The sequence below is a fragment of the Bufo bufo genome, chromosome 2, assembly GCF_905171765.1.
Source record: "Bufo bufo chromosome 2, aBufBuf1.1, whole genome shotgun sequence".
Taxonomy (NCBI): domain Eukaryota; kingdom Metazoa; phylum Chordata; class Amphibia; order Anura; family Bufonidae; genus Bufo; species Bufo bufo.
Window position 1 is genome coordinate 315,117,252 of NC_053390.1, and position 14,868 is coordinate 315,132,119.

Here is a 14,868-nt window from a genome sequence, read left to right on the forward strand (position 1 = left end):
CTGGGATATGCCCCAATGTCTGACGGGTGGGACCCACACCTATCTTTAGCACGGAGCCTGCAATGTGAAGGAGGACGTAGTGCGCATGTACAGCTGCCCTCCATTCATTCCTATGGGAGCGGCACACCACGGCTATTTTCGGCAGTCCCATTGAAGTAAATGGAGGGCGGCCGTGCATGTGCGGTGCGCTCTCCTTCACTTTTTGTGGGCTCCGTTCTAAAGATCCTAGTGATATGTCCCCAATGTCTGAGATGATGCAACCCCTTTAAAGTGTAACTGTCATTTTGGTTTATTTTTAATATAGTGTGGACGGGGATGTTAAAAGTTTTTGTAATTATACTTTATTAGGGAAAGACATTACTTTGTACTAGAAAAGGGGGGTAAAAAGAGCCTTCTCAGCAAAGCTCTAACTGATCGTGTGTGTAATATACAGAGGCCTCCACCCCAGTCCCTCACCCCCTACCTATCTGACTTGTTACACACAGGCATCTTCAGCGATCAGTAAAACACTGAAGACCTCCTTAGTGACGCTCAGTTGCAGCTTTGCTTGGAAGACTCTTTTCACTTGAAACTACAACTGTAGCTCCGTCACCATCACCACAACACACGAGCACTGTTCTGCTGGAGATATTTTGTGGATATACAGTATACACCATAAGTACCTGATAGATGCAGGCACCTCCACTGGGGATCACACCTGTTTTGAGAATAGAGGTCCTCCAGGTGAAAGCTGACCCCCCCTCCACATCTACCTGTGATTGAAAGAAGTAGTGGCTGAGGTTATGAAAACAGCCACACCGGCTGCTCTACGTGGTTTGCGTGACTCCCATTCGCTCCTATGGCGTTTCCATAATGCCCATATCACAGTAAGCTCTTCTGTTTTCAGGACCACCACAGTTTCATTGGTTTTCAATTACAGACTGATGCAGTGACCAGGGATTGGGTTGGAGAGAACCTCTGTTCTCAGGACCCATGACTATCCGACATTTATGGCGTATACTGTGCAGTGCTGGCGTCCTCAGGATAAGTAATCAATATCAGATCGGCAGTGGTTTGAAGGGGTAGCAGTGCTGTGCCTTCTCTCCTTTGTAGAGGCTGTGCAGTATAATTACAATTGCTCGCCCCATTCATGTGAGTGGGATGAGCAGGTGTAACAACACTGTGCCGAAAAGTCAGCAGGATCAGCTTTACCGGGCAGTATGACTGCTTTAGTAGAGTTGATCCTGCTGATGGATGATCTTTACATTTATTTTTAACTCTGTAGGGCTCTGTTCACATATCACTGAGGCTTTCATCAGATGTATAGTATTCCTTAATGTATACCTCTGAATGAAGGATTTTATATATTGCCATGCAGTGGTATATGTATACCTATACTCACCAATGTTAAAAAAAAAAAAGGTATATGTGTGTGTGTGTGTGTGTGTGTGTATATATATATATATATAATATATATATATATATATATATATATATATATATATATATATATATATATATATATTAATAATAATGTAGAGGTATGGTTAAATGGACCCCTTCATTATGTTCCCCAGCTCATATGCCTCATGAAGATTTGACTTTGGCGTAGAGCTGTGAAAAATGCCGCACACAACTGGTACAGCCAGATAGACTAGTGGGAGGTTTTACGATGTGGGCTGAGTATTGTCTATTCTTTATTGTGAGGAGGGTAGAGAGCAGTGGAGGTGATGTGAGTGTATGTGGCGGGGTGGATATCGGTGTAGCCTGTTATTGGGCGTGTAATCATTTACTGCTCTCAGGCGTGGTCCGTTCACTGCTCCTTTCACCTTGCCTCCAGATATGTCTGACTGCTCTTACGTCACGCCGTGCCAAGTCCTGAACCATCACTTTCCATCACGCCTCCTAACTAATGAAGTATAACTAGATTTTAGCTGGAAGGTTAAATAAGACATTGCATGGAATATCTGCACTGAGAGCGCCGTCAGTTACTGCCATTCCTGTATATGATGGGGGGGGGGGGGATTCAACACTAATCTTTACATTTAGGCCTCTTGCACACTACCATATTTTGGATTTGCGTCTGAATCACTTTTTGTGGACACACACGGACCCATTTTTTTAAAAACATTTTTAATAATTATGGGCTATCCACAAAAAAGAGCACATGGATGTCATGTGTCTGTCCGTCCTGCAAATGATAGAACAGGTCTTATTCTTGGCCGTTTTGCAGACAAGAATGGCCATGGTCTTGCACGCGCAAGGTATCGGTGTTCTGTGGATGAGCGTATACGGTGGCGTCCAGGAGACCTCCGACACATTATTGTCACACGATGACATGTGCAGTTTTATTACTTTGCTGAGAAGACTGTCTGGCAGTGTCACATGAGGCTTGTGTAAGACTGTGGTAACCGCACATGAGGCTTCTGAGGGCACTTCTCGGCTCTCCTTTTCTTGGATACTTAGATCCATTTTCTGGAAAGTGCACAATGCCATATCTCATGTCAGGTATCCATCTCGTGCTCTCTACAAGGATCAATCAATACCGCCCCCATCCCCCATGGCCGCCGGGTTGCTAGGAGAAATCCACTTAACCTGTGCAGTGCCTCTGCTGATCAATAACTGCTGCCGAGCAAAGCATTAGACCGCAGAATATTACTCCGTGAATTCATGCATGATTTTATTCTTGTTGTAATGGATGTCACTTTCAGACATGATGTAGGCTTCCTGGAAGGTTTTTCTATACATCTCTGACTAGATCGGAGAACATTTACAGGCCGGTATGAAGCCACACACTCCCGATCAAAGTCCTTTACACATCCGGATGTCAGCCTCCCATATCTTATTTGGGGGAGGGGGGTACAGTTCTTCTGTAGATGGTCAGAGTCGCTCCCCTGGAGTTATAACATCTAACCCCTCTGTCATTCACTAGACTTGCCTCCATGCCTGTGTAAAGCATTGCTGGTCTCTGATTGTAGCACAGTAAACAGCACCGTGCTGTTTACTGCCCCTGGTAAATGGTTTGTGTGGCTGTTCTGGAGGCAGTTGCATGGGGAATGTAGGAGAGATCAGCTAATTACTTATCCCATTTACTAGCTGCCCTCTGCTAAGAAGTGGTTGTAATGGCACTGTCCAGTATGGCTGCATTAATATATTCAGTACTGACATCCCCACTTCCAACTGAATGTCTATCTGTAATGTCTGAAGTGCGGAGGAGCTTTACCCCTTGTTTTTAATCTCACTCAGACCTGAAAATGAATATTAAAGGCCCCCCACCTTTTTTAAAGTTTGTTTTGTTGCCACAATGTACATTTCGTCTCTAATTATAATGGGTCCAATTATCCTGAACACATTGACATAGTTTCTCTCCGTAAAAAGGATTACATCAAAGAAAGCAAGCTGTTAAGTACAGAGGCGATTTAGGAGGCCCTCTAGGTATGCAATGTGTCCATTCCGCCCGTTCTCCTTTGCTGCCGGCAAAGATTATATTTTGGCATCTCCCCAAGGCATGTCACGCAGAAATGTCACTTGTGTTAGATGCTTAGCAAACCTGTCATACGTTACTTTACTCACATCTTATTTGTTTTCACAGTGCAGGTCAAGATTACTGAGCTCAGAGCTGGACACCCTTACCCACATCGCACTGAGCATGTGCAAGGCGAGAAGCAGGTTGGTGTTTCTGATTTATAAGGGTCAGATCACACAGCCGATTTTCAAAATACACGTGTGTAAAAAAAAATATATATTCTGCACTGAATCCAAGCAGATTTGTATAATTCAAAATTCCGTGCGTTTTTTTTTTTTCATGCTTTTTTTTTGGTAAAGCAGTTTTTTTTTTTTACTTAATTAAATTCTATAGTGCTTTTGGCGCGTTTACATACAAAGAAATCTACGTATGTGCACATCTCAAATGGGGCGTTTTTTTTTTCTTCTTCTGCTTCCCATTAATTTGAATAGAAAAATCAGAGCTGATTCTGCCCCAAGAGAGGACATGCTGCTTCTCTTTTACATGCTGCTTTTTTACACGTGTGAAAAAAGAAGCTAGTGCTGCATCCCATTGAAGCGAATGGGAGGCGTTTTTGGAGCTGATTGAGGCAGAAACTCTCCAAAAACTCTTTGTGAACTGATCCTAATAGTCTATCACATAACGTTATGTACGTTTGCTATCCGCCTCCGTATGTCCGCATAAAAGATAAAACATGTCCTATACTTGTCCACAAAATGTGGTCCGTGGCCCCATTCACGTCTATGGTTCGGCAAAAATGTCGATTGCACGTGGAAAGTGTTCTGTATGCAATCCGTATTTTGTGGATCTGTGTCCGCAAACCTTAATACCCTGTCATGTCTACTTTGACTCTTTTATTAAAATGATACCTTCTGTTTTTTTGCTGATCTGCAAATTATGGAAGACATATGGAAACATACATTCTGTATTTTTTTTTTTTCCGGACATGTGGAAGATTTTGCTGAACTACTGATCCAGATACTTGCAGACCGCAAATGACAATCAGCCGCCTGAATGAGCCATTATCTGTCATCCTGCCAGTAATGATAAGGAGCTATCACCTCTGTGTACAGATAAGACAGGATCCTCCATACACAATAGGTGATTGTCAGAGCTTATCTATCCTTTCCCTGTACAATGACCTCTGCACATAGAGGTCATCAGGTCCCCTCCTGACCATTGTGTCTATGGCCCATGGGGCTGCCGTAAAGCAATTTTATTAATGCTGTTAAGAACAGCTCAGACAAGATGGCCGTCCCCATAATAATCTTCAGAAAACTGCAATCGGAAAATAAAGCGCTTAGAAATAAAAGGTTGCTATCTGGTTTTAACAGGCAGATAAAATCTTTGGTGACTGGTTAAGGAGTTTTCTGGGATTTTAATATAGATGGGCTATCGTCAGCTGGTTGAAGAGAAGGCCTCGCGCCATGCCAGTGCAGCCTTCAGTGTTTACCTGCTCGCTGTCATCATTGCAGCAGTGAGCAGGTGTATTTACCATGGGACGGCTTGTAATTACACCTGCTCACCATTGCGATGTCAGTGGCGAGCAGATAAACAATGAAGGGAAGGCTGCGCTGGCACTGAGCACAGCCTTCTCTTCAACCAGTTGATCGGTGTCTGACCCCTGCTGATCTGATATTGATGACCTATCCTGAGGACAGCTCATCAATACTAAAAGCCTGGAAACCCCCTTTAAGTTGTAGCTCTTATTATATCAACGCATTTCCCCCCCCAAAAAAACTGTATTGAAATTAGGCTTTTTTAATATGCAGTACGACAATGTAAGTTTCTCTCGACCAGATTACAATACATATATATATTTCCTATCTATACACTCTGTACGTTCCTTTTGTTTTTTCTATTGTGGTTATGCGGTGCAATAGTAGCATTTTTAGACTTGGCTTGGTGCATTTGCTTTCCCCTTCCATGAAACCCCATGCATTCCGTTAAGCAGGCGGTAAGTGCCTTTCTCTCTTCCACACTTGTTGGAAGGTGTAAGAGTAAGGTGCGCTCCGGCAGAGTAAATTAGCGCTGCATTTATTTGCCGATTCCCTTTCACGGCTTGCAGTTTAATAAATGATGAGCACCAACAAGCTGCTTACGAGTTGAAAGGTTTCCTAGCAACAAGCTGCCCGGGAGATGGCAGCCCAGATTTGGGCAGCCTTTGTTTCCTCGTACTTGTTGGTATCCGAGCACAATTGTTCAGTAAAGAGAATGATAAATGTCCTGCCAAATGGATGCTGGGGAAATGTGAGACGTTGACCTGCTTAGCAATTCCGAACAAAGAGCGGCTCTCCCAGCCAGTGTTTAATATGCGTGTACCAGATTTCACTCACGCTGGCAGGCAGCAGACACAGGCACATTTAAAGTACAGAAAGCACAACGCGTTTTAGTCCTACAAATGTGGATTGTCTACTAGAAGCATGCATTAGCAGCCAGTTTTCCCTAAGACTTTCTATACAAGTCTTATTTCTGTGTATGATCCTGCCCTGGCTCCATCACGACCTCCTTCCCCCATCACATTAAAGTTTCCAGGGAAACTAAGGACCTTTGTGCTAGCATCGTCGAGTATAGCTCCCTCTCCTGCGCATGCATCAGTGCCGCATATCTTCAGTGCTTGGGAAGGCTGGACTCCACTGTGAAGGTTCCTTTACTCAAGGCGATTGTTGTGTAAATTATCGTTAAATCGAGCGAAAGTGTAAAAGCAATGAGCAATAGAGCGACAATCGGTAGATTTCTTGTTGGTTCGATCGTTTGTGTGGGCACAAAAATCGCCGGTGGACGTTAACGATTTCATACATGTAAACAGGAATCGTTCGCTGCACGCATGATTCCAGGCGATTACACCGTTGGCATGTTTAACCCTTTCATGACCAAAGGTCATTGATGCCCCAGTGTCCAGGTCAAAATTTACAAATCTGACATGCGTCACTTTAAGTGGTAATAGCTTTGGAACACTTTTACTTATCCACGCCATTCTGAGATTGTTTTCTCGTGACACATTGTACTTCATGACAGTCATAAATTTGAGTCAATATATATCTCCTTTTTTTTTTAAAAAATCCCAAATTTACCAAAAAATTGTAAAAATTTGCAATTTTCTAAATTTCAATTTCTCTGCTACTAAAACAGAAAGTGATACCTCATAAAATATTTATTACATAACATTCCCCATATGTCTACTTTATGTTGGCATCATTTTGGAAATGTTATTTTTTTTTTTTAGGATGTTAGAAGGCTTAGAAGTTTAGAAGCAATTCTTAAAATCTTTAAGAAAATTTCCAAAACCCACTTAAAGGAAAATGGAGATGAAATTTCTAAATTTCACTTTTTTAGCAGATTTTCTATTTTATTACATTTTTTTCTTTAACACATTAAGGGTTAACAGCTAAACAAAACTCAATATTTATCACTCTGATTCTGCGGTTTACAGAAACACCCCACATGTGGTCGTAAACTGATGTAAGGGCGCACGGCAGGGCGCAGAAGGAAAGGAACACCGTATGGTTTTTGGAATGCAGATTTTGCTGGATTGGTTTTCTGAACGCCATATGTTTTTTATTTTTCTACCGATCGTCTTGTGCAGGGGCTCATTTTTTGCAGAAAGAGTTGAGGTTTTTATTGGTACCATTTTTGGGTACATATGATTTTTTGATCATTCATTATTACACTTTATGGGACAAGGTGGCCAAAAAATTGGCTGTTTTGGAACAGGTTTTTTTTTTTTTTTTTTACAGCGTTCATCTGAGGGGTTAGGTCATGTGACAGTTTTATAGAGCAGATCGTTACGGATGTGGCAATACCCAATATGTATACTTTTTCTTATTTATTTAAGTTTTACACAATAATAGCATTTCTGAAACAAAAAAAAATGATGTTTTAGTGTCTCCATAGTCTGAGAGCCATAGCTTATTTATTTTTTGGGCGATTGTCTTAAATATGGGCTCATTTTTTGCGGGATGAGGTAACGGTTTGATTGGTACTATTTTGGGTGTATTCGCCTTTTTTGATCGCTTGGTGTTGCACTTTTTGTGATGTAAGGTGACAAAAATGGCTTATTTTTTACACCGTTTTTTAATTTATTTTTTATGGTGTTTATTGGACGGGGTTGATGATGTGATATATTTATAGAGATGGTCGTTACGGACGCGGTGACACCTAATGTTTTTTTTTTTTTTTTTTTTGTTTTTTTTTTTTTATAGGAAAAGGAAATTTTATTTTTTACATTTTTATTTATTTATTTTTACTTTTATTATTTTCACATTTTTTTTTATCAGTTCCCTCTTGGATCTTGAAGATCCAGTGGGGCTGATGGTTGTACTATACTTTGCAATGCTCTTGCATTGCAAAGTATAATACAATCAGATGCCTGTAGGTGGCAGCACTGGACGCCTATACCATGGCAACCGGACGCCTTTGCAAAGCGTCCGGTTGCCATGGCAACCATCAGCCCTCTATTACCCCGATGGATGCCGCTACTGCGGCATCTATGGGGTTACAGCAGTGTCAGCATAGAGCTGACACACGCTGCTGATGGCGGCGGCTCAGGAATGGAGCCGCCGCCATCACACACAGAAGGGGGACCGATCGGGGGCAGGGGGCAGCGCTGGAAACGGGGGAGGGGGGACAGCATTTTACAAATTACAGATCGGGGCAGGAGGGGGCGGACCGCATGGGGGGGGGCAGGATAAGATGATGGACAAGAAGGGGGCACAGATCGGTGCAGGAGGGGGCGGACCGCATCGGGGGCAGGACAAGAACAAGGAGGGGGCACAGATCGGGGCAGGACCGCATCGGGGGCAGGACATGAACAAGGAGGGGGCACAGATCGGGGGCTTCAGGACACATTACCGATTTCAGGCTGTGATCTGCAGAGCGCAGATCAGAGCCTGAAACCGGCATTTTAACACTGCCGCGATCCGATTGGTTAGTCTGCACAGACTAACCAATCGGATCGATTGCCGGCAAGGGGCCACTCTGATTGGCCCCTTGCCGGCATTACCGCACTGTATGCTGTCCGTGACAGCAGCAGGACAGGGGCAGAAGCTTTATTCCAAGCGCTTTGCAGCGCTTGGATTAAAGAGCTGCCAGAACGTGTATATACGTGGTAGCTCCACGGGGCATGTGCAGCTATCACGTGTATATATACAGATTGCAGTCGTGAAAGGGTTAAGCACGCTACTCAAGTTATCACTTTGTGTAAATGCTACAGTCTGCTTTACAAACAATGGAGTATGAGATCAAAGTTACGATTTTGTGACCGATAATTGGCGCGGTTAAAGGGTCATTTTGTAAACGTTCACTACACCAAGAAACAACTCGTTTGGCACTCAATCGTACCAATCATCGACTCATGTCTGGCGTTTTGGCTTTCCGTTTGTGAGATCCGTTCAGTTTTGCCCTAATGCATTCTGAATGGAAAAGGATCCGCTCAGAATGCATCAGTTTGCCTCCGTTCCGTCTCCATTCCGCTTTGGCGGCGGACACAAAAACGCTGCTTGCAGCGTTTTGGTGTCCGTCTGACGAAACTGGGCCAAACGGATCCGTCCTGGCACTCAATGTAAGTCAATGGAGGACGGATCCATTTTCACTGACACAATCTGGCACGATAAAAAAACGGATCCGTCCTCCATTGACTTTCAATGGCGTTCAAGACGGATCAGTTTTGTCAATGTTAAAGATAATACAAACGGATCTGTTCTGAAGAATGCAGACTGTTTTATTATCTGAACGGATCCGCAACAAACGCGAGTGTGAAAGTAGCCTAAAGGTACCTTTTAGAAAAGGATATAGATGACTAGATTTGTAAGGATGTGTTTACACACTGCAGAAACATTCTGCAAAACTAAAAATCCCCATTTGTTAATTCCTCTGCAGTGTGTGAATGGGCCTGTGCTGAAATGTACATTCATTTTCAGATTGCGTGATGTCCAGTTTGCAAACTTCTCTATTTTCAGGCCTGTGTTCCAGTAATACACTCTGGACAGGTCTTCTGAGGACCCGAAATGCACTGCCTTTACCAGTGCCTCCACTGCTTTACTGCCCTGGTGCCAACACAGACAATGATGTTTCCTGTGTGTGCGATTCTCCCGCTCCCCATCTCTTCTGGTATCTTGAACACTGTTGGGGCTCGTGCACACAGCCGTAGTTTATGTCCACATCCAGTCCGCACGTTTTGTGGAGCAGATGAGGACCCTTTCATTTCAATGGGGCTGCAAGAGATGTTGGAAGTGTGCTGTCCGCAGCCCTGCAAAGATAAAACATTTCCTATTCTTGTCAGGAGTGTGAGAAAAAATATATAGCAGCATGCACTCAGCTGGGATCCATGTTTTGCGCACCGCAAACTGATGCAGTTGTGTGCATGAGACTTGGGGTGAGAAGATCAGGCTTTCTGACCCTAAAGCAGCCAGGGGCATTGTACTGTTGGCATTTATATCAGAAGCAGCAACATCACCAGCTATGTGAAGGAGTTGCACACCTGATGCCGCATGAAAATTGTTAATGAAGACCGTTTTGCATTTAAGAAGCAAATGAACAAAAAGTCAGTGCAAAGGTGTCCATAGCTGTTGCGTGGAAATTGGGCAGCCTTAGTAAAAATCAACTATGTTGTGGCAACAAAACTTGGCTGACATTTAATATGCAGACCATTTTTTTCCAGGTCCATGTTACATGAGAACTGGACCAAAGCAGCACATGACAAACTGAGATGTGAATTGCACCATTTACTCTGCTTCCCTGAGCAGTCCGTTGCCCACACAGATGAAAAATACAGTCGTCTGAGTCAGGCCTTAAAGGGTTTGTCTCACTTCAGCAAGTGGCATTTATTATGTAGAGAAAGTTAATACAAGGCATGCAGGCATGTCCAAACTGCGGCCCTCCAGCTGTTGCAAAACTACAACTCCCAGCATGCCCTAATAGCTGTAAGCTATCCAGGCATACTGGGAGTTGTAGTTTTGCAACAGCTGGAGGGCCGCAGTTTGGACATGCCTGTTAATGTATTGTGATTGTCCATATTGCTTCCTTTGCTGGCCGGATTCGTTTTTCCATCTCATTATACACTGCTTGTTTCCATGGTTACGACCACCCTGCAAATCCATGCACACTATAGGAAAAAACGTTGGCCTCTGTGATGGCCGTGGGAGCTCACCTAGGCTGGTGCTTTTCGCTATAGTATGCCTGCATGACCACCACTAATGGATTTGCAGGTTGGTCGTAACCATGGAAACGAATATTGTATAATGTAATGGAAAAATGAATCAAGCCAGCAAACAAACCAATATGGAGAATCACAATACATTAGTAAGTGGCTTGTATTATCTTTCCCTACATGATAAATGCTATTTACTGAAGTGAGACAACCCCTTTAAATGAATATTCTGAATAATTTCTATGAAACCATTAAATATATGATTGTGCAGAGGGTAATAGTATTAGACTGTCTCTCTAATGAAGCGGAGCATATACTGTATTTTGTGTCATTCGGAATATATTGCAGCTGCTCTTTCCCCGCCTGCTGTACATTATGAATGTGTAGGAAGTCCTTTTGTAGTCATGTAACACTTCCCATATTACTCTTTCAGATGATGCATAAAGGAAGAAGATCTGTGATCTCAGTCACATTGTGGCACTCTCCAGACAGCGCTTTTCATTTTGAGATCATGGATTTGTGATTGGGCTGTTGCTTCTTCTCCATTACAACCGTTGGGCCGTAACCAGTATTTTCTGCGTGTGAACATTTCCTTGGAGATGGCAGTGTACCTTTTAAGTGCGCTTGTGTGTTTTGTACTAAGGACTTCTGAGGCGTTTGCGTTGGAGCCGAGACTCACATGGCAAGGAACAGGTAACGATTGCTTTGCTTTGGATTCATTGCCTGTACGAGTCACACTTCTAAGCTGTTTGCAGCTCTGATTTCTCGGTGATGTGACACCTCTTAAACGTATTCTTTTTACTGCGATTGGTAAACTCTCCTGCCCCCACAGCTGTTGGGTGACTCCTAAGCGTAATTATAGCTTTCAGCTTCCTCTTTAACCTCTTCCTTGCAGTGCATATTGATGTTCAAGAAGCTTACAATAGTGTGCAGTTATTTTACAGCTACAGAAAAGCAACCCCGAATGTAGTCAGTGGGACAGTTCTTTACTGCGAGGTTCTTTAACAGCATGCCCGTGACATTATGGCCTTCTCTATTGAGACGCACAAAGCACACTATCCACAGGAGGACGCGGTCTTTCATTATGGCAGTCTCTTTACACATAGACATCAGTTATGTGCACACTCAGTCTTCTAGAAAACAATAACTATGAATTCACCTTTTTTTCCCTAAGAGCTTTGTTTTATTTTGCAGAAATTAGCCTAACTCGTTTTCACGTGCCAGAAGTATATAACTATTCCACATTGTTGCTGAGTGATGATGGGGGTATTCTGTACATCGGGGCCCGGGAAGTGATTTTTGCCGTAAATTCACAGAATATATCAGATAAGAAGCATGAGGTAAGTGTGTATGTCTAAAAAAAAATTCTATATATGTATTACACCATTGCGCTTGTCAGAGTTCAGTTCTTCCTACCAAGATGGGATGCTAGTTTTTTTTTTTTTGCTTTTTTTTTACATTTACTCTGACGTCTCCATCAAGATAAAAATATATATGCAGGAGATCTAGTATGCATGTGGTACAGTAATAGTTTAACCCTTCATTTATTATTGTGTACATAATGTGTAAGAGGCTGTGTGGAGTGGGTTGCTGCCCCAAGCCCGGTTCATACACAGTAGGTGCCGGCTGTATAATACCCGGGCACCCATCCACAATGACCGGGATTAGTGATAATGCCGAACCCGGTCATTTAACCACTCGGATGCTGCAGTCAATAGTGATTGCGGCGTCTGTGGAGTTAGGCAGAGGGAAGGGGCTCCCTGTGCCTTCTGATCAGAGCCCCACAGTGAAATCTTCGATCGGTTACCATGTCAGCCTGGGGCCTGCTGAAGGTTCCCAGGTATGTCATGGTAAACTGTCTGTAAAGCCATGCATGAGACACGGCTCAGCAGACAGAGTATAAGGATCCCATAAGCCGTTATAGCTTTATATTGTGGTCTATGGGAGAAGAGACCACAAGATCGCAGGTTGTAGCCCCCTAAGGGGGTGGAAAGTTATGTAACAAAAAAAAAACATAGATTATAAATAATATAATCCCAAGTTTACATATAAAAATAAGCAATACATGTCCAAAAATGTCTGAACTATTAAAATATAAAAATAGTTTTGCTGTCCGGTGAACGCCGTAATGGGAAAAAAAAATAAGAACAACCAATTCGCCATTTTTTAGTCACCTTGTCCCTCTTTCCCCAAAAATTTAATAAGAGTGATCAAAAAGTAATACGTACCCCAAAAGTGGTACCAATAAAAACTATAGTTCGTTCCATAACAAGAAAAAGCCCTCATACGGCTCTGTGGATGGAAATTTTAAAAAGGTTATGAGTCAGAAAACGGCGATGCAATGAAAATGTTGCTTATTTTATTATTATTATAATTTTTTTTTTAAACTATACAAATTTGGTATCACCGTAGTCTTATTGATCTGGCAGGAATAAGGACATCATGACATTTTTAGCGCATGGTGAACACCGTAATATCAAAACCCAAAAAAACCTTAGTGGAATTGTGGATTTTATTTTTTTTAAGTTCACCCCACAAATATTTTTTCCCCATTTTCAGATACATGGTCAATTAAATGATGCCATTAAAAAAATACAACTGCAAAAAAAATAAGCCTATACGAACGGAAACTTAAAAAAAAGTTATGGTTCTTGGAATGTGATGAGAAAAAAAATAAACGAAAATGGGCTAATTCTTGAAGGGGTTAATTCCCTTTTTATTACAGAATAAGGTAATCCAGAAAGTCTGGTAATCTGCTGATAGTCTGTCAAAACTGCAGTATAGTGTGAGATTTCACAAGGCTGAGCAATAGCCAAAGTATAAGTAGCTGTTTTTGTGGTAACATATTTTATTTTTTACCATGTTTCTGAGGTTCTGTCCCCCAGATTTGCCATGGCTGCCCAATAATCCAGAATATTTAATGGTCTGACACCTATCCAGTCCCATACTTTATTTTACTGTAGATCCTCTTTATAAACATCTCTGCATAATGAAGTTTTGTTGTAACCTCTTGCCTTTTTAAGCCTCATACCCTTTACGTTTCTTTACTAGGCTTACTGGAAGGTTACTGAAGGTAAAAATGAGGAGTGTTCTCGAAAAGGAAAATCCAAACAGGTACACAGTGTTTTTAAGCTAGGCTACAAAGCGTCTTGAAGTTGGGTGTCATGCTGCCACATCGCACCTAATAATGGTAGTCATGTTGCAGTGACCCGAAAGTCAGCAGAAATCCAAACCTGTTGGACTCCATTAGGTGCGAGGGGCAGCGTAAAATTTGCAGTCTACATTTAGCCTTAATGTGTATTAACACAAAGAAAATAAGCAATCTTTACATAATGACATTTTTTTTAGCATAGCTGTAGTTGCAATATGGATCCCGACAAAGCTATGTATTGTTTTTAGATGTGGTAGTGGTGCTGCGGTTTTCTGTTTATCCAGATGTGTTCCTAAATTATAGATCATAACTTATTAATTCATTATACTGATTTCTCTTCTTTTAGACGGAGTGTCTGAACTACATTCGTGTGTTGCAGCCTTTTAATGAAAGTGCTTTGTTCGTGTGTGGAACCAACGCTTTTCAGCCCGTCTGCGACATACTGGTTAGTGCCGTTCAGGCAGCTGTCCGCTTTCATTTGTAGGCATGTTATATGGGATAGTGAGATTGGGAAGAGTGGCATTTAGTACATATTGCATATAGCACTTAAGGCTGTAAAGGAATATCTAGACTGCAGTGAGTTCTGTAACAAGAACTTTGTAATTTTATGTGTAATTATAGGAGTTGAAGAATTTTAAGCTGCTGGGTAGAAATGAAGATGGTAGAGGAAGATGTCCATTTGACCCTGCACAAAGTTACACTTCGGTAATGGTTGGTAAGTGGCAGTTGTTGTGATCTGTTCTTTAATCTGATAATTTGTGCGATCTTCTTCTTTCTTATATACATAAAGAAGGATGTATGTATGTGTGTATGTTCCGCGATCACTCAAAAACGCAACCATCGATTTCAACGAAACTTGGTATACACATCCCTTGCTACCTGGAAAGAAATCTTGTGGGGGTCACAGCTCTTTAGGACGCACTGTTCGTGAGATATTCCCAAAAAATGACCTGCATAAGCCAATTCAAGCCTGCCAGCCTTTCTCTTCATATCCCAATTGCCATACACATGGTCACATGTCCCTTATCAGCCAATAGAAGCTTGCAGGCCCTTAATCTCCACATACACACAGTTTTACTCCAGGTT

General features: G+C 42.3%; 1 protein-coding gene across 4 annotated transcripts in view; it reads left to right on the top strand.

The window, feature by feature from the left end:
- The window catches only part of SEMA4D (semaphorin 4D), a 78,260-nt gene that overhangs the window by 13,908 nt on the left and 49,484 nt on the right, over positions 1-14,868 (top strand). For 3 of the 4 annotated variants that reach the window (XM_040416954.1, XM_040416955.1, XM_040416952.1), the window contains exons 2-7: positions 3,572-3,648; positions 11,065-11,324; positions 11,826-11,971; positions 13,683-13,745; positions 14,129-14,227; positions 14,404-14,497. In XM_040416954.1, the coding sequence (XP_040272888.1) occupies positions 11,231-11,324; positions 11,826-11,971; positions 13,683-13,745; positions 14,129-14,227; positions 14,404-14,497 (496 nt within the window). In that variant the 5' untranslated portion in view covers positions 3,572-3,648; positions 11,065-11,230. The remainder of the gene's footprint in view (positions 1-3,571; positions 3,649-11,064; positions 11,325-11,825; positions 11,972-13,682; positions 13,746-14,128; positions 14,228-14,403; positions 14,498-14,868) is intronic. The other variant, XM_040416953.1, reaches the window with a different exon arrangement.